At 37.8% G+C, this 25,813-nt stretch overlaps 2 protein-coding genes across 5 annotated transcripts in view; both read left to right on the top strand.

The window, feature by feature from the left end:
- Positions 1 to 17,058, top strand: part of LOC110973838 (huntingtin-like) — a 39,052-nt gene extending 21,994 nt beyond the window's left edge. For both annotated transcript variants that reach the window (XM_022224982.2, XM_022224981.2), the window contains exons 36-59: positions 1,439 to 1,581; positions 1,833 to 2,024; positions 2,259 to 2,362; positions 2,621 to 2,754; positions 3,181 to 3,376; positions 3,676 to 3,796; positions 4,271 to 4,393; positions 4,707 to 5,132; positions 5,438 to 5,615; positions 5,736 to 5,801; positions 6,227 to 6,541; positions 6,660 to 6,751; positions 6,851 to 7,080; positions 9,783 to 9,891; positions 10,100 to 10,342; positions 10,698 to 10,853; positions 11,231 to 11,418; positions 11,912 to 12,029; positions 12,305 to 12,450; positions 13,053 to 13,232; positions 13,358 to 13,520; positions 14,030 to 14,190; positions 14,618 to 14,708; positions 14,955 to 17,058. In XM_022224982.2, coding sequence (XP_022080674.2) covers positions 1,439 to 1,581; positions 1,833 to 2,024; positions 2,259 to 2,362; positions 2,621 to 2,754; positions 3,181 to 3,376; positions 3,676 to 3,796; positions 4,271 to 4,393; positions 4,707 to 5,132; positions 5,438 to 5,615; positions 5,736 to 5,801; positions 6,227 to 6,541; positions 6,660 to 6,751; positions 6,851 to 7,080; positions 9,783 to 9,891; positions 10,100 to 10,342; positions 10,698 to 10,853; positions 11,231 to 11,418; positions 11,912 to 12,029; positions 12,305 to 12,450; positions 13,053 to 13,232; positions 13,358 to 13,520; positions 14,030 to 14,190; positions 14,618 to 14,708; positions 14,955 to 15,056 — 3,977 coding nt within the window. In that variant the 3' untranslated portion in view covers positions 15,057 to 17,058. The remainder of the gene's footprint in view (positions 1 to 1,438; positions 1,582 to 1,832; positions 2,025 to 2,258; positions 2,363 to 2,620; positions 2,755 to 3,180; positions 3,377 to 3,675; positions 3,797 to 4,270; positions 4,394 to 4,706; positions 5,133 to 5,437; positions 5,616 to 5,735; positions 5,802 to 6,226; positions 6,542 to 6,659; positions 6,752 to 6,850; positions 7,081 to 9,782; positions 9,892 to 10,099; positions 10,343 to 10,697; positions 10,854 to 11,230; positions 11,419 to 11,911; positions 12,030 to 12,304; positions 12,451 to 13,052; positions 13,233 to 13,357; positions 13,521 to 14,029; positions 14,191 to 14,617; positions 14,709 to 14,954) is intronic.
- A 664-nt stretch (positions 17,059 to 17,722) lies between these two features.
- Positions 17,723 to 24,293, top strand: LOC110973936 (uncharacterized). 3 transcript variants are annotated; one of them, XM_022225187.2, is made up of 5 exons: positions 17,723 to 18,411; positions 19,225 to 19,262; positions 19,754 to 19,913; positions 20,745 to 20,911; positions 21,445 to 24,293. In XM_022225187.2, exons 1-5 carry the CDS (start codon positions 18,407 to 18,409, stop codon positions 22,764 to 22,766), a joined length of 1,692 nt encoding a protein of 563 aa, XP_022080879.1. In that variant the 5' UTR covers positions 17,723 to 18,406; the 3' UTR covers positions 22,767 to 24,293. The 3 variants fall into 3 exon arrangements, with proteins under 3 accessions (XP_022080879.1, XP_022080875.1, XP_022080877.1); XM_022225183.2 differs by having other exon boundaries at positions 17,725 to 18,411; positions 19,037 to 19,262; XM_022225185.2 differs by lacking the exon at positions 17,723 to 18,411 and adding an exon at positions 18,434 to 18,559 and having other exon boundaries at positions 19,037 to 19,262.
- Positions 24,294 to 25,813: the final 1,520 nt, after the last annotated feature.

The following is a 25,813-nucleotide window of genomic DNA, read 5'->3' as shown; positions in this document are numbered from 1 at the left end:
TTCAGCGATGCATTTAGTCGACATCGTGTGAATATAGTATACAATAGAGTTTCACATTTACACGCGACCTCGCTATTTTCTATGTAAAAATGGCGGAGACCACCAAAACCTGACACAGGACTGGAAGTTCTATCTATGGTTCGAGCCACGTTACGGGCAAATCCACGGTTCCTCTAAGCCTGATCGGCCCCTTAAGCATGTCATTTTCACCGAGTCTACTCTGCCGTGTTCTACAAGTGGAAATTCCCTGGTGCCGAGCCCTTGACCAGCACTTAACAGGGCCTCTCCCTGGCAGGTTCCGTACACCTTCGGTAGCCTACTTGAGCACATGACAGCAGCGGAGTCCAATGTGCAGCTGCGTGCGGAACAGCGGGGCCCGGCGCTCGATGCAGCACAGTCATCTGAACGTCCGGCCACCCCCACTGGTCACAGAGGCCCGGGGCATCACCACTGCCTCAAGTCAGCAGCACATTTTCAGCCATGCGGAAGACAACCTTTTTATTGCAGATACAGGTTAGACGCAACAGCTTCAACCTCGTTCTTATCCAAGTGTTTGGTCTTACTCTTCAAACGACTCTAGCCCGTCGGTACTACAAGCATCCAGATTTTTCAGCAGTGCAATCTGATATTCCTGTGAGGGACAGTTGGTGCAGTGCACAACACAACACAGCTGTGCTTCTTTGAGGTGTTTACCAAGTGACCCAAAGAGCGACTTCAGCATAGGAGGGTTAAGGGAGGGGTAGCAATATCAAAGTTAGCGCCCTCTTGAGATGACGACCACACACATTTTCATAACAGCCTGGGTGCCATCTCAGTTGGCCTCCTTGCCCTTCCAGTATTTTGCCTCTAGACAGCAGACAGGATGGACCTTTGTCATTTTGGTATTTCTTTCTTCAAGCCACCCACTGGTCAGAGGAAGACTTCTTCGGTTGGGGCCTCACCACAGGGCAACTTCATTCCCAAAGATTGATCCCTTCATTTGTTGCTCAATCTCAGTTAGGGAAACCTGTGCCATTTGCTTGTTAGAGACAGAGGTTTTAGGGATGTCCCATAGTTTTATCCCTTCATTTTTGCTCAACCACAGTGAGGGTAATTCAATAAGGGGTGCTTCCAGTTATTTGTGGAAAAAGTGGTCGCGGAGGGTGTGGCTTGGCCGACCTTTTTCAGCGAGGTTTGACGCGCATGTGCGCTGATATGCAAATGTAGGTAAACAGAAGTGAGTGTTTTGTTACTAGAATGGAAAATCCCATTGGATTTTGGGAAACTCACACCAATTCTTACATAGGTATTTTTTGTGTCAGGTCCAGTTGGCCAGGGCTCTTCATATGTATTGTTCATCAAATGATTTCAAATATATACAAATACGAGGAGCAAAATTTGCAAATTGAAATAAGTAACAAATGTTTATTTTGAGTTCTTTTTTCTTCTTTATTTCCAGGTGCTTTCAGGAAAGTTGCCGTGGCAATGACAAGCATGATTCGGAACTCAACTCCAAGTTGTTGGTTTACACTAGATCAGCTCAATCATGCCTTTATCAAGCTTAGTGTTTCTCATCCTATACTTGTACTTCAGTGGTGTCAGGTGCCATGAATTTTTATTATATAAGTGGTTTTACAAACTAAATTCCCTGATTGTCAGTTTTAAATGATTATTGTGACTTTTATTGAGAGGATAGAATACATTAAAGAAACAAAGTTTTTGCATTGGGTAACTTGTTTTTAGAACATAGTTTTTGGGGGATCACATTTGCATTCAGTCTGTGTCTTCACAGTGAGATAACACTGCTAATGAGCCCTTCATAATAGGTCAACCTTTTCCTTTTGTGTGTGTAGATTCTTCTTCTTCTGAACTACAGTGATCAGGACTTCTGGTCTGTCATCTTACAAACCCCCAAGAGACAACCGTTGTCCAAGTCCCTGTCAAGTGGTAGCCTTGATAATCTGGAGACAAATTTGGATCAGACTAAAGGATGTCCAGAAGAGATAATTAAGCGAGGAGGTTTGATACTGTACTGTGACTACGTGGTATGTACTCGTATTTAAAATCTTAACATCTTTAGTGCATGAAAATTACAGTCAAAATTGGCCAAGCATGACAGCTTTGAGTCAAATTTTATTTCTTTTTCATATTTTTTATCATACTTCACCTCTTCAGAGTGTTGCCGTACCAATATATATTTTTTACTTGTTTCTTTAGGTATAAACTAGGTTAATAGTGGTGCATGTATCGATGATGCTTTGATGTTACTCTGTTTGCAGTGTGAGAATCAAGCTGATGCCGAGCCATTAACATGGCTGGTTGTAAATCACATCAATGAAATCATACAACTTTTCCATGAACCACCAGTCCAAGATGTTATCAGGTGAGACAGATTGAAAGCAGAGGGAACAGGCATTGCTAAATAGGTTGTTTGAAGTTAAACAACACACAGATCCGTTTTATTTTTAGAGAATAATCTAACTGATTATAAGTGTTTTGCTGTTTTGGTGTAGTATATATGATAAGAATAAGTGAAAATAGTCTCAGTTCAACACAAATGAAAAGAAAATTCAAAAGCACCGTCAATTCATTGACTATTTGTCACTGAGTAAAATAGCTATTTTATTCATTGTTGTTGCAGTGCAATTCATCGTAACTCTGCTGCCAGTGGTTTGTTTCTACGTGCAGTCAATTTGCGCTTTACTCACCTGTCGGACCCGTGTTTGGTCAAACTAACCCTTCAGTGTCTCCAGGGAATCCACCTTTCTCAGTCAGGTATTTCATCATGTCTTTTTATAAAGCCTGTACAGTACATTCAACTTAACAACTTACAACTCACAAAATATGGAAGGCCTGACGTTTCGATCCTAGCAGAATCTCTCTCAAAGGCAAAATGACAAGAGACCGCACAAACAAGCAAACGGGCAATAAACCAAGCATGGACAAATGCAAGGGGACAAAAGGAAAGGTCAAGAAGGCTGCAGGCTGGATAAAGGGGCAAGGGGTAAAGGGGACTGCATGAAAGGCATGGTTGAGCAACAAAGGGATCTAAGGTGGGAAGAGATCAAAGAAAAATATGGAATGAACCGGACCCCGAATGGGGGTTAACCATTTTTTAAGTTTTTCAGTGATATATTGAGCTTGCCTACTTCGTAATTTTTTGTGTGTTCACAATGTTGTAAAATATCTGTTGATAAACAGGTGTCCTCTTGACGATACTGATTGAGCGGTTTTTGAATACGCATCAACTAGCTGTTGCTCGTCTGTGTGACTCCATTGCATGTAGGAGAGTTGAGATGTTGCTGGCAGGTGGACTTGATGACTCCACAACACAGCTATCTGCAGAACAACTGGAAAAACTGGACGATTTCATGAATGCAAACAAACTGACACAGAGGTATGAGTCTACTGTGTACAGCTTAGAATTGAAGCACATCATTGTGAGTGACAAAGAGACGTTTATTTTTGGTTCAAAGATTGTGTCTTTTAGCTCAAATGTTTTCTTGAAGGCCTCAAGGTAGTTTTGAAGCACATTTGTTGTGAACAAAGAAAACCAACTCCTGATAACAAACCTACCCTCCAACCCCTCAAATGCATACATACCATATAAGAAATTAATGTTGGTTTCCATTGCTTTATCAGCAGAGATGAATTTCATGTTCCTATCATATCTTTTTAATGTTTTTGTTTCAAAAGACATCCAAGATTGGCTTCTCTTCTGACTCGTTTCAAGACGGTCATTCTACATCAAGACACCACCCAGTCCCCATCATCCAACATACAACATACTGACATTGCTTCCATTACTCCTAATAAGGTTAGATTAACTAATACATGTTCAAGGGAGATGAGATTTGCAGTCATTGGAATGCAGATTACTTCAGTTTGTAAAACACAGAAATGTGTGCTTTCTGTAGAGACCCTTGCCTTGTCAACCATTCCAGATAACAGGAATAGCATGACAATTAAGTACGTTGTCGGCCATAACCTCAGACATAAATGCTTTACTAAAACAGGTTCTTACAATTTTAATCACTGACTTGGTGGATAAATTCTGCTTATACAAATTGATGATGGTCAATATCAAGACTCTGAGCATTTGTTTATTTGTTTGTAATTTTGGTCTGCATGTACAGCAAGAATTTCCTAGTTGTCGTACTTTACAAGGTAGATTTTGTGGTGTTTCATCACAAGTGGCACTCTTCCTTTCTTCAGCAATAAATAGTTTTCTATCACTCTACAGACTCCATCACATAGTTCTTACCCAAACAACTTCTTGTCCATTTATCAGGAGTGGTTCTTGTCTGTAGTACAGCAGGGATGTTTTGGACAAACAACCGCATCTGCCAGGGAATGCTCACTTCTTCTTGCTCATCTTCCTCTTGAAGATATAATAGCAACCATGATGACTGAGGTACATACATTGCTCAATACACTCCACACATGCTTGGATTTTATATGAGACACTAATTTGCCCACGATTTGTTAAATATGGCAGAGGAGGTAATGGGTGAATGTTGAGTAATATACTGAGTCATGCACTTTGTCCAGGTTGACCAATTTCTTGATTTTTAGTTCCCATCTGTACCAATACATATTTAAAAGGTCATTGTGCAAAGTCCTGTGCAACTTGAGAGATCATTTTTTTCCCAACTTCTAGATTCATGTCTGTATATTGGTCATTCGCAAATCTGTTTTAAAGTTGCCAAATTTAAATTGACTTTCAGGACTTCAGCTTTCCTTTGCTAGAAGACTGCATCCTTGTGGGCTTACAGCGGACTAGATTACTTCATCTTCCAAGCCATATATCATCACAGACCATTGCACCTAACAGTGTTGAAGCCAGCAGCAAGCACAAACCTCAGGATGCCATGCTTGAAGCTGCCTGCACCACTCTCTTGAGTCATATCCACAATATTATTGCCATGATGCCTGCTGAACATACAATTCTAAGAATTGACTCAAGGCTTGACTCTGAAATGACACACAAAAGTCACATGATGTCCTTGATACAGAATGTAGAGTGGAGGGCAAGAATTTTCGAGTTAGCATCAGCGCTGGTCAAGTACTTGACAGCTATGAAATTGCTAGCAATACCTGTACCTCCTGAGTCACTAAACGAGATTGCAAGACTGGCTGTAACATGTGTTGAGGTTTGTTGACTTGAACTAATTTTAGATGCACTGTAAGCATTGTGTGGTCAGCATTTTTTTAATGGTATAAAAAAACATATTTCAAGTCAGATTCAAACATCAACCACTAAACCTTTTAGAGTTAATTTCAGGACCTGTTAAAGTAATTAGTGACAAGCCATTTCTTCCATTTAATTGGATCCATGATTGTCAACAGTTGATTGGACCAAGCTTTTACTCAAGTACAGTGAAAGGAAGGAATTTAGTTTTTGGAGAATAAAAACGATTAAAATAAAAAAAATGCTAACAGATACATATCTTTACAGGTAACATGCTGGTCATTGACAGAGGGGTCAGATTTAGCATCTTCGTTGATTGTGACAGCACTGGAATGTGTGGGAGTTACCCTACAAAATCAACACATCTTTGCTGTGATTGGTTTAGCAGATAACATGACATGGGCATGCTCTACCATTAGCTGTCTTCATCAGATTGTGAAAAAGAGTGAGTGAGAATATGTACAGTGCAACAGGACTGTTTTGAAATCCGTATTTGTATACAGTTTACATTGCAACAATCGTTTATAATTTAGTTGAAAGTTGTTTCCTCATTGTTTTGTAACAGTGAATCCACACAGAAAGTGCTTTTCTTCATGGGATATGACACCAGAGCAGAAAAGCTTACTTAGAGGTCAGTACAAAATTTACTCCCTGGTATTCTCTTTATTTGATATTTCTTCTCGTTTTAATCAAAGCAGATTGAACTCATCTTGTGCTCTTGTTTTTTGCTACAATGACAGTGACCAAGTGACCATCACAAGACCTCACAAGACCATTACAAGACAAATACCAAACCTCCAGTCTAACTTCAAGTCACAAGCTATTCAAATGAATTGCAAAAGAAGTATTTTTGTCATTGTTCGCACTGCTACTTATGAGTGGTATTGTTTCTGCTCTTGTGGTGGTCTTGACTTCAACACTTGTGCTACTGTATATTTGTAAGATTTGTAGAGACCATATTTAAGTTTGACTCAATTTGATTACAGAAAATCTCAGAGTTAACTTTTTCATAAATCCTCGTAAGATTTTGATAATGTTTGTTTTTCTGTTTCGCAGAACATCGGACAATAGAGACAGCCTGCCAGCAGATCACAGAACTCCTCTTCTGTCTTCATTACACCCCAACCACTGATGAACACAACACAGTTTGCCAACTTCCACAGTTCCTAAAGAAGCCACTTGGAAACGTGGTAGTCAGTATGGCCAGGTTACCATTGGTCAATAGTTATGCAAGGACTCCTCCTTATGCATACAAGTTGGGTTGGGTGCCTAGCCCAAAGGAGGGGTCAGTAGAGATACCCCCATTGCCCATGGAATATTTGAAAGAGAAAGAAGTTCTGAAAGAATTTGTTGTCAGAGCAAACACTATTGGTAAGTAACACATAATCATAAGTTCAGGGATTTTGTTACTGTGGTTGTGATTTTTTAATCAAGTGATCGTTTGTCACAGGATTAAAGTCTAATAATTTGATACTTTACTTTTGTGTAGGATGGACCTCAAGGCAACAGTTTGAAGAAACATGGGCAGGACTGTTGGGCGTCTTCACTGCTCCTGTAATACCCGAAGAAATAGCTATAGAGGTAGAATCCTTCATCACTTCTAGTTAATTGCATGCTGCTTCAGCAGCTGAGTATATAGACTGTTTCTATGCACATTGAATTGCTTTCATCTTTTTCCAGGAGGACATTGAACATAGCCAATCTATATGTCTTGCTGTTCGCACCATATCCTCCCTCCTCGTGGACAGCTTACTTACCCCTCAGCCAGGTAATCCCACCAATAGTACCTATCAACATATACCTCGACATGGCCATCGTCACTTGCCATTTCTTGAGACATCACTTGGAAGGAAGCTGCTTGCTTTGAGATGGGTGGTAGAAAAGGAAGTGGATGCGATGGCATCAAACAAGTAAGAAAGAACAGCTTTAAGTTTATTTAAAATATCTAGAATTCTACCAAACGTTTGTGCTTCATTTCCATGTTCATGTTCATTTTTTTCCACAGTTATGATCTCAATTTTCAAACATATATTTGACACAGGTGGCGGAGCAGTGGAGGTACCCACTAAAAAGCAAAGCTTATGATTGTGGGCCCTAAAATCAGTGCATGGTTACTATTAATTAATTACTATACACAGACAAACTCGAGACAGATGAGACACTCTGTATGCCAGTTGACAATTATCTAAGTTGAAATAAAAAATAAGAAGAGGAGTAATGAAAAAGAACAAGGACCCTGGGCGATTTTAGATAAGGAGGTAAAGCTAATCAATTCCACAGTCAATAATTACCAAATTATTGACAGATAGTAATCATTCAATATGATCTTTTTGAAGTTCCATTTGAAGATTTGTAAATTTTTTGAGGCTTTCAGATTCTCATTCGAAGAGTTCCATAATCTTAGTCCTTCGTATCTGATTTGTTTTTTTTTTTCCAAAGATGTAGGCATTAATGGCAGATGAAAATTTGCACCTTGGCAAATATAATGAGAATGAACATTGTAAAAGGAAAAGTCTATTAAGATTACTTAGGGAGCGTGCTCCCCATGCAAGAATACCATTACTAAGATACGATGATATTAAAGTATTTTAAAGAGTTGTTAAAACTACAGGAGGAATGAAATAGTTGATTCTGTTGATAACTCCCATATTCCTTGCAATAATTTAACAAAGGTAGTCTACTTGTTTGACCCAGGTTAATTTAGAGTCAATATATAATCCGAGAAATTTAATCCAATCAACCTTTTCCATGGGTACATTATTTATTTTAATGTCTGTTGGAAGTTTATTAGCTGTTGTACTAAATAACATAAATTTGGTTTTTTTAAATATTAACAGACAATTTTTTTACCGCAAACCAATTACAAATGGATCTCAACCCATGATTAGCTGTAATAACGAGGGTTGAAAGATTGCTATTAGAAACAAATAACTGGAGTCATCAGCAAATAAGACGAATGAAAGTACATAGGAAGATGTGACAAAATCATTATGATAGATCTGGAAACAGCAACGGACCCAATATTGACCCCTGTGGAACCCCACATTTTAGAGTCATTGGAGTTGAATTAAAGCCACTTACAGAAACATATTGCTGGCTATTTGAAAGATAACTTCTGATCCACTCCAGGGCTACCCTACGTACACTGTAATGAGATAGTTTATATAGCAGGATATCATGGTCAATGGTATCAAATGCTTTTGAAAGATAAAGGAATATCCCTAGAGTGTGCTCAGAGTTGTCTATTGCATTTGTTTCTTTATCGACAAAGTAAAGAATTGCATGTGTAATAGAGTGATGACTTCGAAAACCATACTGACAATCAGTTAGGATATTATATTTATTTTAAAAAATGGATAGTACGAGTGTACACACTTTTTAAAAGATCTTAGACAAACAAGTCATAAGAGTTATGGCCCTGTAGTTCATGACAGAATTAACATTCCCATTTTGAAAAATGGGAATTACCTTTACAATTTTTAGTGCATCAGGAACTACATGTATTCCAGTTTGAATTTGAATTAATAATAGCAGCAATGGACTTACTACTTGAAGTTTTTTAATAATAGAGGAATTAATTAAATCATGGCCAGTGCTAGTTTTATTTTTTAGATTCTTGGTGAATCACCTCTTTCTCATCTACTGGCTTCAAAAACAGAGATCTTGGTTTAGGATTATTCAAAAATTGATAAATGATTCCGGCCAACAAGGAATATGTTTCACAAGATTAGGACCTAGATTGACAAAGTAGTCATTGAAACAATTGGCAATATGTTCGAGATTACCAATTAGTTTGCCTTCATGGACAATGCTGTTGATAGACTGGGAGGGCAATGTATTGTTTAAAACTGAGTTGATGACTTTCCAGGTGTTATGAATATTGTTTTTCTCCTGTTCGAACTGATTAGCATACTATTGTTTTTTAGAATTCCGTATATGATTGATTAAGATGTTTTTGTACTTATTATATTTCAGTTTTCATTCAGTTGTTGGATTATTAATATAACGATGATAGTTTATTTTTCTTTTTAATGGATTTAAGAAGTTTAGTTATCCAGGGAGCAGTAGAATTGCACTTAGTTCTAGATGTAGGTTTATCTAATTTCAAAGGAATATTATTGTTTAACTTCTTGTTGAATTTGTCAATAAATAAATTGAACGCTTGGTTGGGATCTTCACAAGTTCTGATAGGAGACCAATCAGTGGTATGGAGATCTTCTTTGAGGTTTTGTATATTAGAGGAAGTAAATGACTAGTACAAACATGATTGTGTATGTTAGATTAGTGGAAAGTTTTCTTGAGTGGCATTATCGTGAAAACTGGTAAGTGATCTGGGATGTCAGACAGGAGAATGCCTGCATTTGGTGATGGCAACACCTTCAATAAAATATTATCAATGTCAAGTTGTTTGACTTAGATATAGTACTGAGATGGCTATCTTAAGTCATCCTTTGCGGTTTGATTTTTCTCTCCACCAATGCAGTTATAATTTTGGAATATCCAATGTAAATGTGACTTATCCAACTCTTAACAGATTGTCTTTTTGTTCAGTACTTGGTTAATTCATTCTAAATCAGTCCCTCGAGTAATTGTATGTTTTGGTCTTTTGTAGGATCGATACATCAGCATCGAGACCCATCAGTGAGTTGGATAACATGGTAGATCTCTTTATGGATAATTTGGAACAGCAGCCAGACCATACTCAGTTTGATTTAGCGAGGGTAAGTTTTCATTAAAAAGATTTGCAGCTTGCTAGAGCAGCACTGTAATTGTTGGGATCCTTTCTTTCTTTTTTTTTCTTTTTTTTGTCTTTCCCGTGGACAGCTGAAAGTAGTATGTTCACCCAAATTCTACTGTTTCTGTCTTTGATTGGTTGAGCTCTTGATGTTTACTGTTCAGTGGTTGTTCTTCCTGCTTGCTGTTCCATAGATATCCGTGCACGGCATTTGGGCCATCAACAACATGCTTCCACCTCTGACAGATGAAGATCCTGAAATCTTAGATGAGAACACACAAGCTCCCAAGCCACTCAGATCATCTCCAGTCCGAATTCCAGGAAACCTTGATGTTCATTCGTGTCTGATGTTCCTAGAAGGATTGTACGGGCAATGGCTTTCCCCAACCACTGTTCCACGAACACCACTTATGCTCATTTGTGAAACAGTCAAATCAGTGAGTATAGCACTGAATGTATGTTCCATGTTCTCATGTTGTTGTTCACATACTGTAGAAAAGTTTGTCAAAATGGGTTTGAACATTTACTCTTGCTTGGTACCCATGTCAGTGCTTCAATGCAAGTCTCCCTCAATGCTTGGCTTTCAATTTTAAAAATACAAGACAAAAAAGTAGATTAAAAACTGGTGGAAAGCACCAGAAACAGTTCGCTCTTACATGAGTCAAAGCAGGGTCATAAGATTTTAGAACACAAGAAAAGAGCCAGTACTCAACCTGCCTGTTTGGTAATGTCAATGCAAATTTTTGTGGTTCTGATGAACTTCTGATTTGATATGTATTTCCATTGCTGCAGATCCTAGTGATCTCTGATGTATTCACTCAACGAGCTCAGTATGAGTGGATGTTTGACACCCTGTTAGATGTGAACAAGAATCATCCAGTAGAAGATGAGCTTGTTACTCAGTACGCTGTCCCAGGAATATGCAAAGCAGCTGCCGTCTTGGGCCTGGTAATCAACCTTTTCCTTTCAGTCATTTTTCCATCAGTCCCACATCTTTTAACAGAGATGCATTATGATCACTTCTTTCAACAAGCATCTGCTTTTTTATTTTATTTCAGTAAACACTTTATTTTATTACTCATGAAAAAGAATGTCTTTGAAAGTAAAGAATCCAAATAAGTTCTAATTAAAAACAATCCTGAAAAATTTTAAAAGAACTGTGAATCGTGTACGATTGGAGCTTGTAAAGATTTAATCTTCTCTAAATGAGAACCATTTAGTGTGAGTTTGCACTGTGCAGTACCCGTCTACATGAACAAAGCCTTGTGGATGCATTGTTTGCGTCATAAATGGCTAGTTTGATGCAATTTTATATTTTCGAATAGGAAAAGGATGTTGCAGAGAAAGTGAGTAAGCTGCTAGAGGTCACACTACGTAGTACCCATCTACCAAGCCGTGTTGGTGCATTGTATGGTGCCCTTTATATCCTGGAGTCAGATGCAATTGAAGATATCAATGTCTTTGTTCCTGTTGTGTCTGATTATGTGGCCAGGAACTTACACTACAACTCACAGTAAGTTCTGCTCTGAATTCCTTTTCCAGAACTTGGAGTTTTTAACATGGTGAATGGTAAAGGGAGTATAGAATAAAATGCACTATAAGAAATATATAACCTACATAATATATTTTAATAAGCTCAAAATAGTGTGACTGCCCCAGCCATGGCTTATTCTGTTCAGGATATTTGTACAGGAACATCCTGCAAAAAATACAGGTAAGAGCAACCAATCGATAATGACAATTGAAAATCAAGGTAGTATTACTTGTGTATAGCATTCTATGAGTCACAAATGAAGTTTACCTAAACACCCCCTTGCAAGGAAATATCATCATCTCATTGAATAAATAGTCAATGTAAAAATTGAAAATGTTTGGGCACACAGTTATGCACTTTTTCCATCAGATTGCATTGTTAATATTATTAAATTGTTTCCTACATTGTACTTAATTGTGACACTGTGACCCTTTTTACATTGTTTATGACTTTAACTTTTTTCTGAGTACAGTTGCAGTAGTCTTGCCAGTCAGCGTCACACATTGGTTATGTTAACAGCAGCTTTCTATGTGATTGAATATTACTATGAGTATATCAAAGCAACCGATTTCACCAGGGCCATTATGCAGGTAGGCAGATACAATTCCCTCTAGCTCCATGTAACTAGTAATTATGTCATTTCTCATTTATTTGCTGAGTCATTTCTTTCAAAAAGGAAATATTCGCCTTTCGGTGGTTCTACAGAAGTTTTGTCCAGTGTGCTTCTAGCAATTAATTAAAAGTGTTATGTTTCTTTTGTGAGAATGATTTCAAGATTTCAATATACCTTGTTAACATCAACCGTGAAACTGATGTCTTTTTGCAGTGTTAACTTCAGAAATGTTTTTATATGTATTTTATAAAGAGCTGCATATCCATGGCATCCGTAAGTGATGGAGCCACTTCACCAGCTGTCTACAAGGCTATCATGCGAGGATTTGAGAGACTTCTGATTTCTGGAGTGTTGTCTGTTCAAGAGATGGAGGTTCTGACAAAACTCAGTATGGACAAGTAAGAGTAAAAATAAGCAGAGTCCTTGATATGTGAACGCATCTTAATCCAATCTGCTCCAAGGGGAACAAATGAGGGCCTTATGGGCGTGTTTGCAATGGAGATCAATAGGGTGTTTGACGCAGAGCACACAGAGTACGCATAACAAATTCATTCCTTAATGTATGGTCTTTGCGCACACGCAGAACGCATGCAGGAACCCGCTTTGAAAACATGTAACCATCTGTCTTTCTTGTGCCACTTGGGAATGCTCTTCATGCTCGGGGCGGATAGAAACATCAAAACCATGTGGGTTAATTTATATAAGGTACTGATATCCTTATTTGTAGAGTTTTAGAGAGTTAATCTTCAACAAGAAGCAATTAAATAGGATATATACACTCCCCTTCTTTTTTTTTCAGCTATGAACTTTGTCTTTTTTTTCAGTACCCATCAAAGAGACAAATGTATTTTCTATAACACTGAGCCTTGTGATTACTGTAGTGCATCTTTGCATGTTATGTTGTAGTTTTCTGTCCTGTTTACACACAGTCACATCTTTAATCCTAATCGGTTCTGATTGAGAACCACATGTTTATTTGACCATGACACTTCTTTCATAGGTTGTGTATGCCTTCCCCACTCCATGCCATGTCAGCTTTAGGGCTTCTACTCACAAGTATGTACGTACAGAAACACAAACAAACAAGTGGCAGTAGTGACTGGTCAGATGACACATCTAGGTCACATGACCCCGAGAGTCAGGTGATGGCTATGGAAAGAATTTCAGTGCTGTTTGACAGGTAAGATATTTATTAAAATATTGCATTTCCTTCTTTGGAAACAGCCAAAGTGGTATTTGTGATACTTTCAAAAATGGCTTTATCATACTTAAAATAATTACCAATGCATTCTGATTCATTTGCAGAATTCGCAAAGGTTATCCATCTGAAGCTCGTGCTGTTGCCCAAATACTGCCAGCCTGTGTCAGTGATTTCTTTTCACCACAAGACGTGATGAACAAAGTGATCGGTGAATTTCTTTCTAATCAACAGCCACATCCTCAACTAATGGCCACTGTTGTTTTCAAGGTTAATATGATTATATATCACTGTTTCAACCATTTACATGTACAACCACTATTGTTTTCAAAATAACGATTAAAGGTACAAATTACATTATTCGGATGGATTTTTTACCTGTACAGATGAACACATTTTACTGTTGTAAATGTTTCTTTAACCCTCCTATGCTGAAGTCACTCTTTGGGTCACTTGTTAAACGCCTCAAAGAAGCACAGCTTTGTCCTGTTGTGCACTGCAGCAACTGTCCCTCACAGGAATATCAGATTGCACTTTTGTGCTGCCCAACAACTGTGCTTCACTGTTTCATGTGCATAATTGTGCAGTAAACCAACTGCAGTGAAGAGGACTGCACAAAAGACCCTGGGCCATTTTGTGCTGGCAACCAACTGTGTACACACTGAACCTGTGCATGTTTGTGTTCCGTATAGAAATCACATGCAAGAGAGTAACTGTGGGCACTCGTGCATATTTGTGCTGTAAAACTAAAGGAGGGTTAATATATATTGAATTTGAAGGTATTTGGAAGTCTGCACAGTCAGGGTCAACCGCAAGGGGTACGTGATTGGGTTATGCTGTCACTCTCCAACTTCACTCAGCGTACACCTATTGCAATGGCTGTATGGAGTTTGACATGTTTCTTCATCAGTGCATCAGCCAATCCATGGATCAGAGCTCTGTATCCTTTTTTTATTATTTTCATACCTGAGAAGCACTAAATGGAATTCAACATATGCCTGCATATGCTACACTGAAATGAAGAAAAAAGCTTGTGGTGTATCTTTTTCTTGTAATTTCACACAGTTGAAAGTATTCATGCGACATAGTTTTTTAATGCAAATCTGTGAATGATTAATACCTTCTGTAGAACAGTAGCTACATAAGTTTTCAAACTTTCAAATATAAAACAAATCTCCTTTCCAACTGAGATGATGTGAATATTTATTTTTGGATATATTCTTTACGGTGAAACATAATTGCTAGCATCTGCAATTAAGTGTTGGCTTTCATTGCTAAATTGTAATAAATAGCACAGCCTTCATGAACGGAATGTTGCAATAATTGTACTTAAAGATTTCTGTGGTCTTAACCTTGACATTGTTAAGCCTTCCTCACATTGTGGGCCGGATGGGACGTCTGGAGGCTATTGATAAGAAGTACTTCCTGATTGTCGCCCGTGACTTCTTCCTTAATCAGGTATGGTATTGCTATGGACTTTGATTCCATGTTCATGTGTATAAATATTTCTGCCATCAAATTCCATTAATTTATGGTGATATTGAAAAATTCATAAATTAGTAGCATATATATATATAATAAAACATATTGAATTCTTTGATATAAAATGAAGGCCAGAAGGTATACTGTGCTTATTATTGCTAGTAGGATGCTGTAATGGTTGCAAGATATTTCGATAATTCCTGGAACTATTTTGTATTTCAGGTTACAGATGAATCTAGTAAAAGAGCTTTCATGTCAGTATTTCAATCAGCAGCTGCCTCATCTACCGATCCAGTCTATTCACAACTCCTCGGATGTGTATGAAATTCACCATATGTTAAATGATGATACATACATGGTAAATCTACAATTTTTTCTTCAGTAGTAGTTTTAAATGACTTGTTGCTGGTGAGTATATGGAAATTTTAGTCAGTCTTAAAAGTCCCACATAAGCAAACAATCAGCCCAGTTTGTTAATAAACCTGCTATCATCTTATCTGGTTATAGAACTTAATGTTAATATTTGCCTGGGGGGTTGCTGTAGCTTGTTTTGGGGGGGTTTGATTTTGCTGTTACGATGCACTTGTTATTAGTTAGCTATCGCAAATCTTTTTTATAAACCCAAATAATGCTGAAAATGTTGCACTTTTTCAAGAAATATCTTGCATTACCAGAGGTAACAATTGTTGTATTATCTTACTTGTTATTGCTGTGGATAATCTTGGCATATAAACATGAGGTATGTGTTTATAAATGTATATGATCATTTTTTGAATGGATCACAAATTCCTTGAGTATTGTTTAGACAAGAATGCTCCCTTGGACAGTTCAAGACTCATTGTCACTATGTAATGCATGATACAAAAAACAGGTAAATTAACTTACTGAGACCGGTGGAAGCTGTATTGTTATTTAACAGCTTCATCATGTGCAAATTTAAAATATATGATTTAAATATCAAATAAAGAATGTTCTAAGCATTTTTATTTGGCAAGTTCTTTTTTATACGTTCCGTTCTATTTTGTATTCCGCACATTCTATGGCCATGAAGCAGTGGTAGGGGTCATAGTGTATCACATTTACCTGTACTACATTTGCAACCTCTGACCTTTTACTTTGTGTTGCTTTTTATATTTTGCTTGAAAAATCTGTCAGAGGAAGTCTGTTCATTCCTTTTCTGTGAACTTTTGTGGTGCACCCGGGGAGGGGGGAAGTTGGTTTTATTTTCCTTAATAAAAGATGCAGTATCCAGCTACATCTCAAATTACTAACTCTAACATAGCCATAAATCTAAGTTTTATGTGACATAATGGGCAAGGATCCTCAACTATTTTAATGGGTAAATTCTGGTCCAAGCCCTCCCCATCTCCATGATAAATCCAGGGTGCACTCTATGTACTTTGTAATGCCAGTGGTGAATGTAAATAATTAAAAGCTTTAAAAAATCATAGAAATTTCAAAAAAATCTTTAATTTTGCACCAATGTATCAAAAAGTATCATAAGTAACTAGATTTGTGATAACAGTTGTAATCTATGCATGTAATTGGCAAAGGAAAACAGAAGGGAAAATGAGAAGGATATCTTCAACTAAAATAAAACAAAAAAATGGCAAATGAGGAAACTGAAATCAGACATCTCAGATCCTAGTAAAGTAATATACAGTTTTACAAATGATTGGCTTCAATAAACTTTCAGATCTTGCATGCTTAAATCTGCCTTGTCCAATTTCAGGTATAGTAAAAAAGAAAAGCTACATGTACCTGCTTTTTATCTTGTAACTACAATAACATCTGGTTTTTCTTTCAGTGTCTTCATTCATACTCATTGTCTCCCCTCACTTCATTCCTGCCAACCCCGCTTACTTCCTATTTGTTCCAAATTTAAACGAAGCTAAATATTTTTATCTGTAAGACCTAAGTAAATATATTTAGATTAAGATGAAGCGTGAAAGTAACATTTATTGTTTAGTTTGTATATTCACAATAAATGTACATGTCAGTGTTAATGGTACAGCATTGTGAATGGGATCGTTAAATGTTATTACATGGATATCTGGAGCGTTTAATGGTTTCTTAGAAGTTTGACTCGGATTGATCAGTTTATTTGTTTGCTATATGCGTACTGAAAACAAAAGGAAAATTAATTAAATCATGTTCTTTCCATATTTTTGTCAAATTTGTCAAGGACCTGTAAATAATGATGAACTTTAATGTAGTGTGTCACTCAAAATTTAAATACAGGTTACATGTAAAGGAAATGTAATTAATTGTAATAATTACATAATGTTTTAAGCAATAAAATTTCATGACCTACATGAGCATTCAATGTTACAGATTTCTTTTCTTGTTACTACTGAATGTGTCAAGCAAAAGTCACTATCTGCTCATGCAAGACCGTCGTGGGGGCAGAACACTTGCAAAAAAATAGAAAATTCACTTTTTTTTAAAAAGAAAAGAATACGGGAGAGAAGAAACGGGGATGGAAGTTGGCATTAAAAATGGCTTTACATCTGTTTATCAACTTATTATTTTTTTATTTAACATGTACATGTATGTGTTACGAAACAGGTAGAGGGACATGGTTTCCCTGATGAGCCTGACAAGATGCGTCATGCTTTAATTCATTTTCAGCCCTGGGGAATATCCGACCCTTCTACAGCTACAGTACCAGGGTACCGGCCTGGAATCTTCAGGTCAGGGAACCACTATGCCGCAGGCTTACGTCCCCTAGTAATCGCGTTAATACAGTGTAGGCCTACTCAACATCCGAAAGTAGTGCACTAATTCAAGCCCCTGTGACGTGGAACATTGCATCTGAATCTGAATCATAGTCGGCAAAGCCTCCATAGGAGGAAACGCCACACTAACTTGAGGAAGGGTTGGTTGGATGGAGCGTGGGCGTATAATATCAAAGTTCAGGGGTTAATAACACATGTCGAAGGTATAAGATTACGTGTTTTATGCAAGCCAGCACAGCTGGAGTTTCTCCGAGCCGAGCAAATATTAAATTATTATCTTGACCTTTATCATTCTATTTCTTGTCATTTTAGGTGAGCTAGTCAATTAATCGAGCCATAACTCCATACAGAAAACACCCCACCCACTCCGATCGAAAAGTGTCAAGCCTAGCTGGCCATGGCCTAGCCATGGAGGAAGGATAACAGAAGGAGAGAGCACAAATCGACTTCAAAGGGACAGTGATGGCCTAGCCTAGCAGAGCGCGGCCATTTTTCAAATGATGACATTGGCTCTTTAATCTTTTATTGGGTTCTTACGATCATTTTTCAACGGCAGTTTTATCAGTTCCACCCTTGGATGGAAACCCCAAAACCTTTCTCTCCCACATTTACACAAACCCACCATTTTTTTCCAGCTGAACAATTTGAACAAACTCCTTTTCAAAAGAAACTGGGGGCCCAACGAGCTCGGCAGTCCATTCATGGACTGCACCCGGTACCCACACGCCGCTGGACCCCGACTGTGGTTGTGACGCATGCGGTGACTAGGTGACGCCTGAACAAACAAAACGAATGAATGGCTACGGTACAGGTCAAGGTCTCAATTTTGATAATGGTAACACAGTGCATGGTGACTGACATTATGACATCAAGACGATGACCAGTGACCCAGGACACATTTGTGGGATAATCATCATTTTCTCTTAAGTCCCACGGATGAGGTAGGTCTCTTCACAGGCACGGCCTTCTAACAAATTGATGCATCATTATGCATTTCATGGTGTTAAACTTAAGTTGATAATCCGGCCATGGAGAGAGACGATGACCGTCTGATCGAAAAGGAAAACAACGCCTTGCGTTTACTATCATGTACTAAATTTTGTATTGCGTAACCACGACCAAAGAGCAAGGAACATGCTTTAACCTTACTAACAAACAAATTTCGGCCAATGGACTGCATACTTAAAAACACCATGTACAGAGATCAGTTCCTTGCTCAATGCATGGAAACACCAACCCCTGCACTGTTGATCATAATAGGCCTACTACTACTGACTAGACGATAACTAGTACGAACATATCATATATATGTACATTGTGGCATACCATTTAGCTGAACTGAAGCCTTGAAGGTGAACAGTGGATAGTGGTAATATGCAAACACAACTTGTTTGCTGTTCTCTGCGTCATTCATGTCATTATGTGCATTCTAAACTCGTGACTGAATATGAAAGGCTTTGTCTGATCCCATTTGAATTTCACCATACAAACTATATTCTGTAACAGTCTGCTAGAGCATGGAGGAAGGAACACACTGTTAATTACCTTTTTCTCTCTCTCATTTAGTGAAATACTGGAGTCTCATCATCAATAAAATTTCTAAGTTCTGTCATAACGATGGAGCAGATTTCACCTCCTACCACTGTCATGGTTTGTTCACATAAGCTGACCATCAAACTGAATTCACTGGAGTCCATCTGGTACTGCATATTTGTTGTAGTTGTGACTTTATTCTTATGTCTTGATGCTACTAGACACTACGCTCACTACGACAAGTTGGAGTGGCCACAAGGTAAGGATTCCTCAGTTGATTTGATTACGGAATTTCTTTTCTTGTTAGTTGTTTTGCATACTTGAAAAGTAAAATATATTTTTGTGTTAAGAATAAAAACAGAAGTTTTGGTTCCATAAAATGAGAGAGAATATAGTTTGATATTTTTTAACAAAAACCTGCATTGAACTTGCGCAGTATTTGAGGTAGTGGATGCGCATGATTGGAAATGTCGCCACGTTGCGTTTGTCTAACACTGATTTTGCATTTTCATTGTTGGAGTATGCTTCAATGTGTCACTGTCATGCACCTGCATATGTATGTATATTACATCGGTCAACTGATACTTGCACGTGGTGTGTGCTGGGGCCAGTCTCGTGTGCAACTAACACTTTTTTCCATGTGTACACATGTATAACATTTTGCTATGTTCACATCTGTTAAACTGCCAATCAACTACATACACAGATCTTTATCATATAGATCTTTTATTTTACTTCTTTATTTTACAGGAAGGCCTAGTGCAGAACTGAATTTATACATTCTGCTGATACTCTCAGCATTTCTCCTCATCATCCTCTTCATTCCAACTCAAATCTTCAAGGTTGGAAACAGAGCCAATGACCAAGGCAAGCTAGGACTTTTCAAAGAGAACAGTAATGGCAGAGCAAGGTAAACACATTGGTCAACTTTCATTTTGGTCTTTTCCGTAATATTTTCTACTTCGCTGAAGTGTTCATTTTGATCTCTTTAATGACATGCAGCACATCGAAATGCATGTTCTCTGCTTTGGCTTGGACAGTCAAGTAAAATGATGTTTTCAAGTGTTTCTGGCCTCTCGGACATCGAGGGGCTCCTTATTTCTGCAAGCTTACTTTAATAAATAACTGCATTGTTTGACATAATTTAGGTCATATTTTTATATTGTAAACTGCTTTTATGATTATGGATCAGCTGCTCAAAGTTCCCTCTCCTATGACAACAAGACCCTTTATATGGCTCTTCTCGGTTAACTGTATGTACACTTAGCAGCCATTTTGATACCTCGTCATGAAATCTTTGAATGTATATAATGGGTTTTGCCCTTACCCAACGTAGATATTGATAAACACTGTATCAATATATACGTTGGGTAAGGGCAAAACCCGTTATATACATTAGCATCTACCCAACGCAAAAATACGCCTTGAAATAGTTCGCAGTACGCTGCTTCACCTGACTCAGACCAGCGAGCCGGTAAGCAAGAGGTCGTGGGTTTGAGTCCCACCCGAGTAAGCTTGTGAATTTTTTCACAAATTCTCGGAAAAGAACTGAGCATGCAGTGTTTATCAATATTTACGTTGGGTAAGGGCAAAACCCCTTACATACATTAAAATCTTTGAATATTAAACAATGATATCCAAAAATGGAAGTGTTGAGACTAATTTAACGCAAAGTGTCTCTTTAGCTTTGAGTTTACTTATCCGTCCATTCTTTCTCTTTTTTTGGGGGGGACATTTTTAGCTTGTCGACAAATCGGAAGATTGTCAAGTACTTTCAGGCTATTCGTAGAGTGACCAAACACTTAGGACCTGTCGGAGCCACTCTTCATTTTATCTCAGCATTTTGCCTCTTACTACCATTGATGTTTCTGCAGGCCAGAGCTATACAATATGGTTTATTAACTTCAGGTGAGTTTTCCAGATGTTTTCAGTCATTACTTTGAATTTAGATGAAAACTTTTGAACTTATAAAATGACTGCGTATGACTTAACACAATCACAAACGGTTAGATGCTTTGTAACAGGAACACAAAGAGAGAATATAAGAAAGGGTTTTCCCAAGGTTAGATATTTACACAAGAAATCTGAATGATGAAAATTATGTATAATTGTTGCTGCCCCACAGTGTCCAGTTGTCTGTGTGTACCTTACACACACACTGAGAAAATAATTACTAAAATGTTAAGTTTTATACTTAGCAACTTCAAATTTAACTCTTATAAGATATAGCATTAAAATGCACAATGTTTGTTAGCTGTACATGTAAGCTGAAGATGGGAAACTTTTCACTTAGTTGTTCTATTCATGTGTAATGCATGGCTAGCATACTTTTTGTCAACATTTTTAATGAAATGATCCCAGGTAGCCACCATTGTAATGTAATTTACAAACAAGCTATACATCATATGCTTTTTACATGATTATTTTATGTTTATTTACAGATGCAATATGGCGTTCCGAAGTGTTAGTAGGCGTGACTACTGTGGAAGAATTTGAACAGCTTGCTCGGTCCATGCACAATAATTCAGGTTCTTTCTTTCCATCCAACCTTAATCATACATTGTCCAAGATAATTCCCTCTGTTGATCCCTTCAAAGTCTACATGGTCACACTCAACTACATTAATTATGTAATTCCATTATTCTTTTATGGAGTTCGTTATGCAGACGTCTTCTGGTTTTGTCATAAAGGTTTTGCATTTGTTTTCAGCACACAGTTGATGCTTAATGCTATTCAGTATGCACTCGGTTTTATAGGATTTTCCCTTTTGTACAAACTTCACTGGTATGGCTGGCATACTTACGGTATACAAGCAGATCCTGTGTTTCAAAAGCCAACCGGATTGGTTGGTGTCTACCTCAGTAATAATATCACAGTATTCATGTCGGCAGTTATTACTTACATGTACGGGTATAGTCGTCTCAAAGAAGCAGAATATAAACAGAAAGCTGCAAGAACAGGTATTCCGATTAATCCAACAAGCTTTCCTCTCAAGTGTAATGGATACATTGCTAATATTGCAGCTGCATTAGTTATGTGTGTGTTTGTGGCTTGTAAGGTGCCATTAACCATTGAATATCTTGGTGTTTATCAAGTTTCCAAGGATGCAAGACTTCTTGCTTGCATGATTTTTGACACAATATACATGGCTTTTTGGTTATTCATGTGGATTGGATTTACTGTTAAACGTGATTGGGACTTTACAATTCATCCACCAAGTGATCGAGATGAGTCAACGGAGCAAGGTTCATCAAGCTCTGTTAACCAATGCTTCAGTGTCAGTTCATCTCAAGATGTGGAACTTAGACAGATCTCAAGTTCCAATGAGAGAACTGAAAAGAACTCCTGCAATCAAGTCGGTGTTCTTATCAGACATAAGACCTCCAATACAAGTCACAGTTGCCAGGGGTCTTCCTCAAATACACCATCTGAGAGAAAGATTAGATCTTCTGAAGACTCAAAAGGAAATGTAGCTTCCAATGTTTACACACGTCTCTTCAGTTCTGACTCAGAAGGCAGTTTCCCAGCCAAACCTGAATCATTTTGTCCCACTGCCTCTTCATGTTCGCCCAGCAGAGGGCAGCAAACACCTAGCCACTTCAGAGGTATCACTAGGTCACCACATAGAAGTAGTGACCCAAACTCTCGTAGTATTGAAGAAGAGTCATTGTTGTCACAATCAATAAATGATGAATTGAATGGAGAGGAACCTCAGTCCCCAGACAAATCTTGTGAGAGTCAATCAGCTGATATGGTATGTTGATTAGTCACAAATTCATTGATGCACTATATGTTCTTTGTTGAGTATCTCCTTGTAGTGTGAAGAATGACGTGCATTGACTTGTCAGTTATGTGTTGGTTGATAAGCTTCAAATCCTGCCAGAGAGCCATGTTGTCATTACTCAGGTATAAGAGTTAATGCACTTGGTAATAATTTTTATTTGCCATAAATCCTTCTGCAAACCAACGTATGATCGGTGATTTTGGCCATGGAGCAACTAGAATTATTGCAAGTTCTAACACCAGTTCTGTTATTGTCAGAGAAGTACATGTATGTTATGGAAAGATATTTTCAAATTTATTGCATAATTCTAGGTTGAGTTTATTTTAAGATAAAGTGAAACACAAGAAGACCAATTTTATTACTTGCCAATTTGCATGAAATATTTTATACAAATGAATTCCACTGTATTGCATGTGAAATCTCTAGATATTTCATAGCACTGGTTGTACATGTATTTCTGACAACACAGTGGACAGAATTCTTTATTAGCAAAGTTCTCAAGAAAAAGCAGATGATACCCTTGTAAAATCTTTCACTTAGCACAGTTGCTTGAGTTTATGGATTTGGCTTGGATTTATGTTTTATTTGTGTGCTTGTGTGATTGTTTGTTTGTTAATTTTTTTTGTTGTTAGAAGGGTTTTCCTTTTGCTTTTGTGACCAAAGACTCTGTGCTTTCTCCTTATAGACCAACAGATCATCAGGACAGGTAACACAGGTAGTTTATCTTTTTTTTGTAATTCTTTTACAAATTTTAATAAAACTAGCAATATTGGTAACTTTTTAAGTCATGTGATTTTTATCATTTAGGGCTTGATTTACTTTGCACAACACATAAATTCTTATTGTAAATATTAAATCCTTGTACTTGAAGCATGTATGCATGTATATGATTTCAAAATGTATTTGTTAAAGAAAGGCAATTGTGGTGGTGGTGTGACCTTGCAAAAAACACCCGCTGTTGATTTCCATTTGCACAGGTGTTTTGTCTCCTCAGAGGAGTATGTTTATCAGTATACATGCACCTCAGTGGTTGTAGTTTTATCTGCATACTATTTTCCCTTCTTGTCGTCTGCCCGATTTTCTTTTTAGACTTTTGGAATCATTAAATTAGTTCTTCCAGTATTAGAATTTTGAGATTAAATACACGTTTCAAAATTACTGTATTTTGACACTAACACAACATATTTGCTTTTTACTTAATGACAGAATGTGTGAACCATTGGAGTTACTTTTTGCACGCGTGTGGTGACCTCAGAATGTTTTACTTGCAGATTGAATGATTTAGTATGTAAAAATAGTTGTGAAGCTTTTCATGGATTGGAATGTGCATGTATTAGGAAACAATAACTTATTGATGATTTTAATGTAGTCACAATATGGAAGACTTTGATTTTTTATCATTATATGACCTGACTTTTCAAGTTATAGCTTTACCAAAAAACCCTGTCTTTATTGCTAAGGTAGGAATGTTTTGGGAAAAAAGCCATGTGCACTGAAAACGTTAAATTCGTGTGCGTTGTCTTCTGTAAATTGTCTTGTATGCTCAATCCACTATTCCCCTCTTGCAAGGTCCTACCCCACAAACAGTTTGGAAAATAATAACGAGTTAAACCACTTCTTTTTAGACCCGTAATATTTTTTGCTGTAAATGTAAACATTTTCCTTGTGTAACTTTATATTTCCCGATTTTGATGTTCAATAATTGACATGCGGAGTTGGTCTTTCATCATGTGCATGTACACACAGTTTGCAAAATGGAGTTTTTTGTAAACGTTGTGATGTTGTGCTACGGAAGTGCTTCACAGCCCGGCCATCCAGACCCAGGGCATTATCAAATCTGTCTGTCATACCGGTATACTGCAAGCAAACTCAACAACGGCACGCGCGTGGTTGCTACTGGATTCATTTAGGCCACCTTAGAATTAAATTTATCCCTGAAAGTTCTGACTTAAAAGACTCCACAGAATGAGCTTTTATGTTGTCTATAGAAGGGTTGCACTGAGTTGTTCTTGGCCGGAAAGATATTTGTGGCAGTCCTTTGTAGTTGCAGGATGAATAGAGGAAATTGAAGATGTTTTCCTTGAGGTGTTGCCCTTTGGAATCGTCTTTCATTGATTGTGATTTTGTGATGAGTAGATTTGTAGAGCTGAGGTATGAAACACTGCTTTATGTCTAAAGTCCTTGTAAACAGGTCTGGCTGTTTGCAGTGGACGCCGGCTTCCAATTTATTTTATGGACGCGGAGGACGAAACGTGGCCATCGGCTCTTCTGCTATCAATTTCATGTAGTAGAAAACAGATTTTACGTCTCAGTAACATGCAATCTTCGACTTTTCTGCTACCTCAAAAGCAGAACGAACATTTTTTTGGGAATGCATGTTTTCTACTTCAAGCTTCCAGAGCTAAGAAAGTAGATTTTACTTTTTCTGCGTTCGCTCTGCCGGCCAAAATGAGGCCGTCTGTTTTTTTCCTGTCAGAAAAGCAGAAAAAAAAACGTTTTGCGTGAACAGCCTCGGTGACCGAAAAGGTGCTCATTTCCTCCTTTCGGACGTTCAGGGAGGAGGGTCGAACGACTTGAGGAACAACCGGAGGACCGTAATTGTTGGTTTCTACGTAGCCTATGATCCCCAGAAAGGAACTTAAATTGTTCGTAACCTACAGGTTCCTGACCCCGTCCACAACCCCTTTGAGGGCAGAAAAGCAGATGGCCACTTTCGGCTTCTCTGGTATCAAAAAAAGCAGTTGAAAAGTACTCATCCACGTTCCACTTTTCAGCTGTTTTTTGATAGGCAAAAAGCAGATACATGTAGCAACTTTTCGGCCGCCAGCAGAGGAAAATTAAAAAATAAAAAGAATAAGAAAACTTGAAAATTGCATTACAACAGAAAGTTCGTTCTGCTTTTCAGGGAGCAGAAAACTGCACATTACAAAGACATAAAATCAGCTTTTCTACTGCACTGTATTCTGATTGGCTTAGCAGAAAAGCAGGTGGTAACTAGCCTTCAACATTTGGTCACGTGACAGCAG

The sequence above is a fragment of the Acanthaster planci genome, linkage group LG13, assembly GCF_054643075.1.
Source record: "Acanthaster planci isolate LZ-2023a linkage group LG13, COTS_SCS, whole genome shotgun sequence".
In the NCBI taxonomy this organism is placed as follows: Eukaryota; Metazoa; Echinodermata; class Asteroidea; order Valvatida; family Acanthasteridae; genus Acanthaster; species Acanthaster planci.
This window is presented reverse-complemented; position numbering and strand designations above follow the sequence as displayed.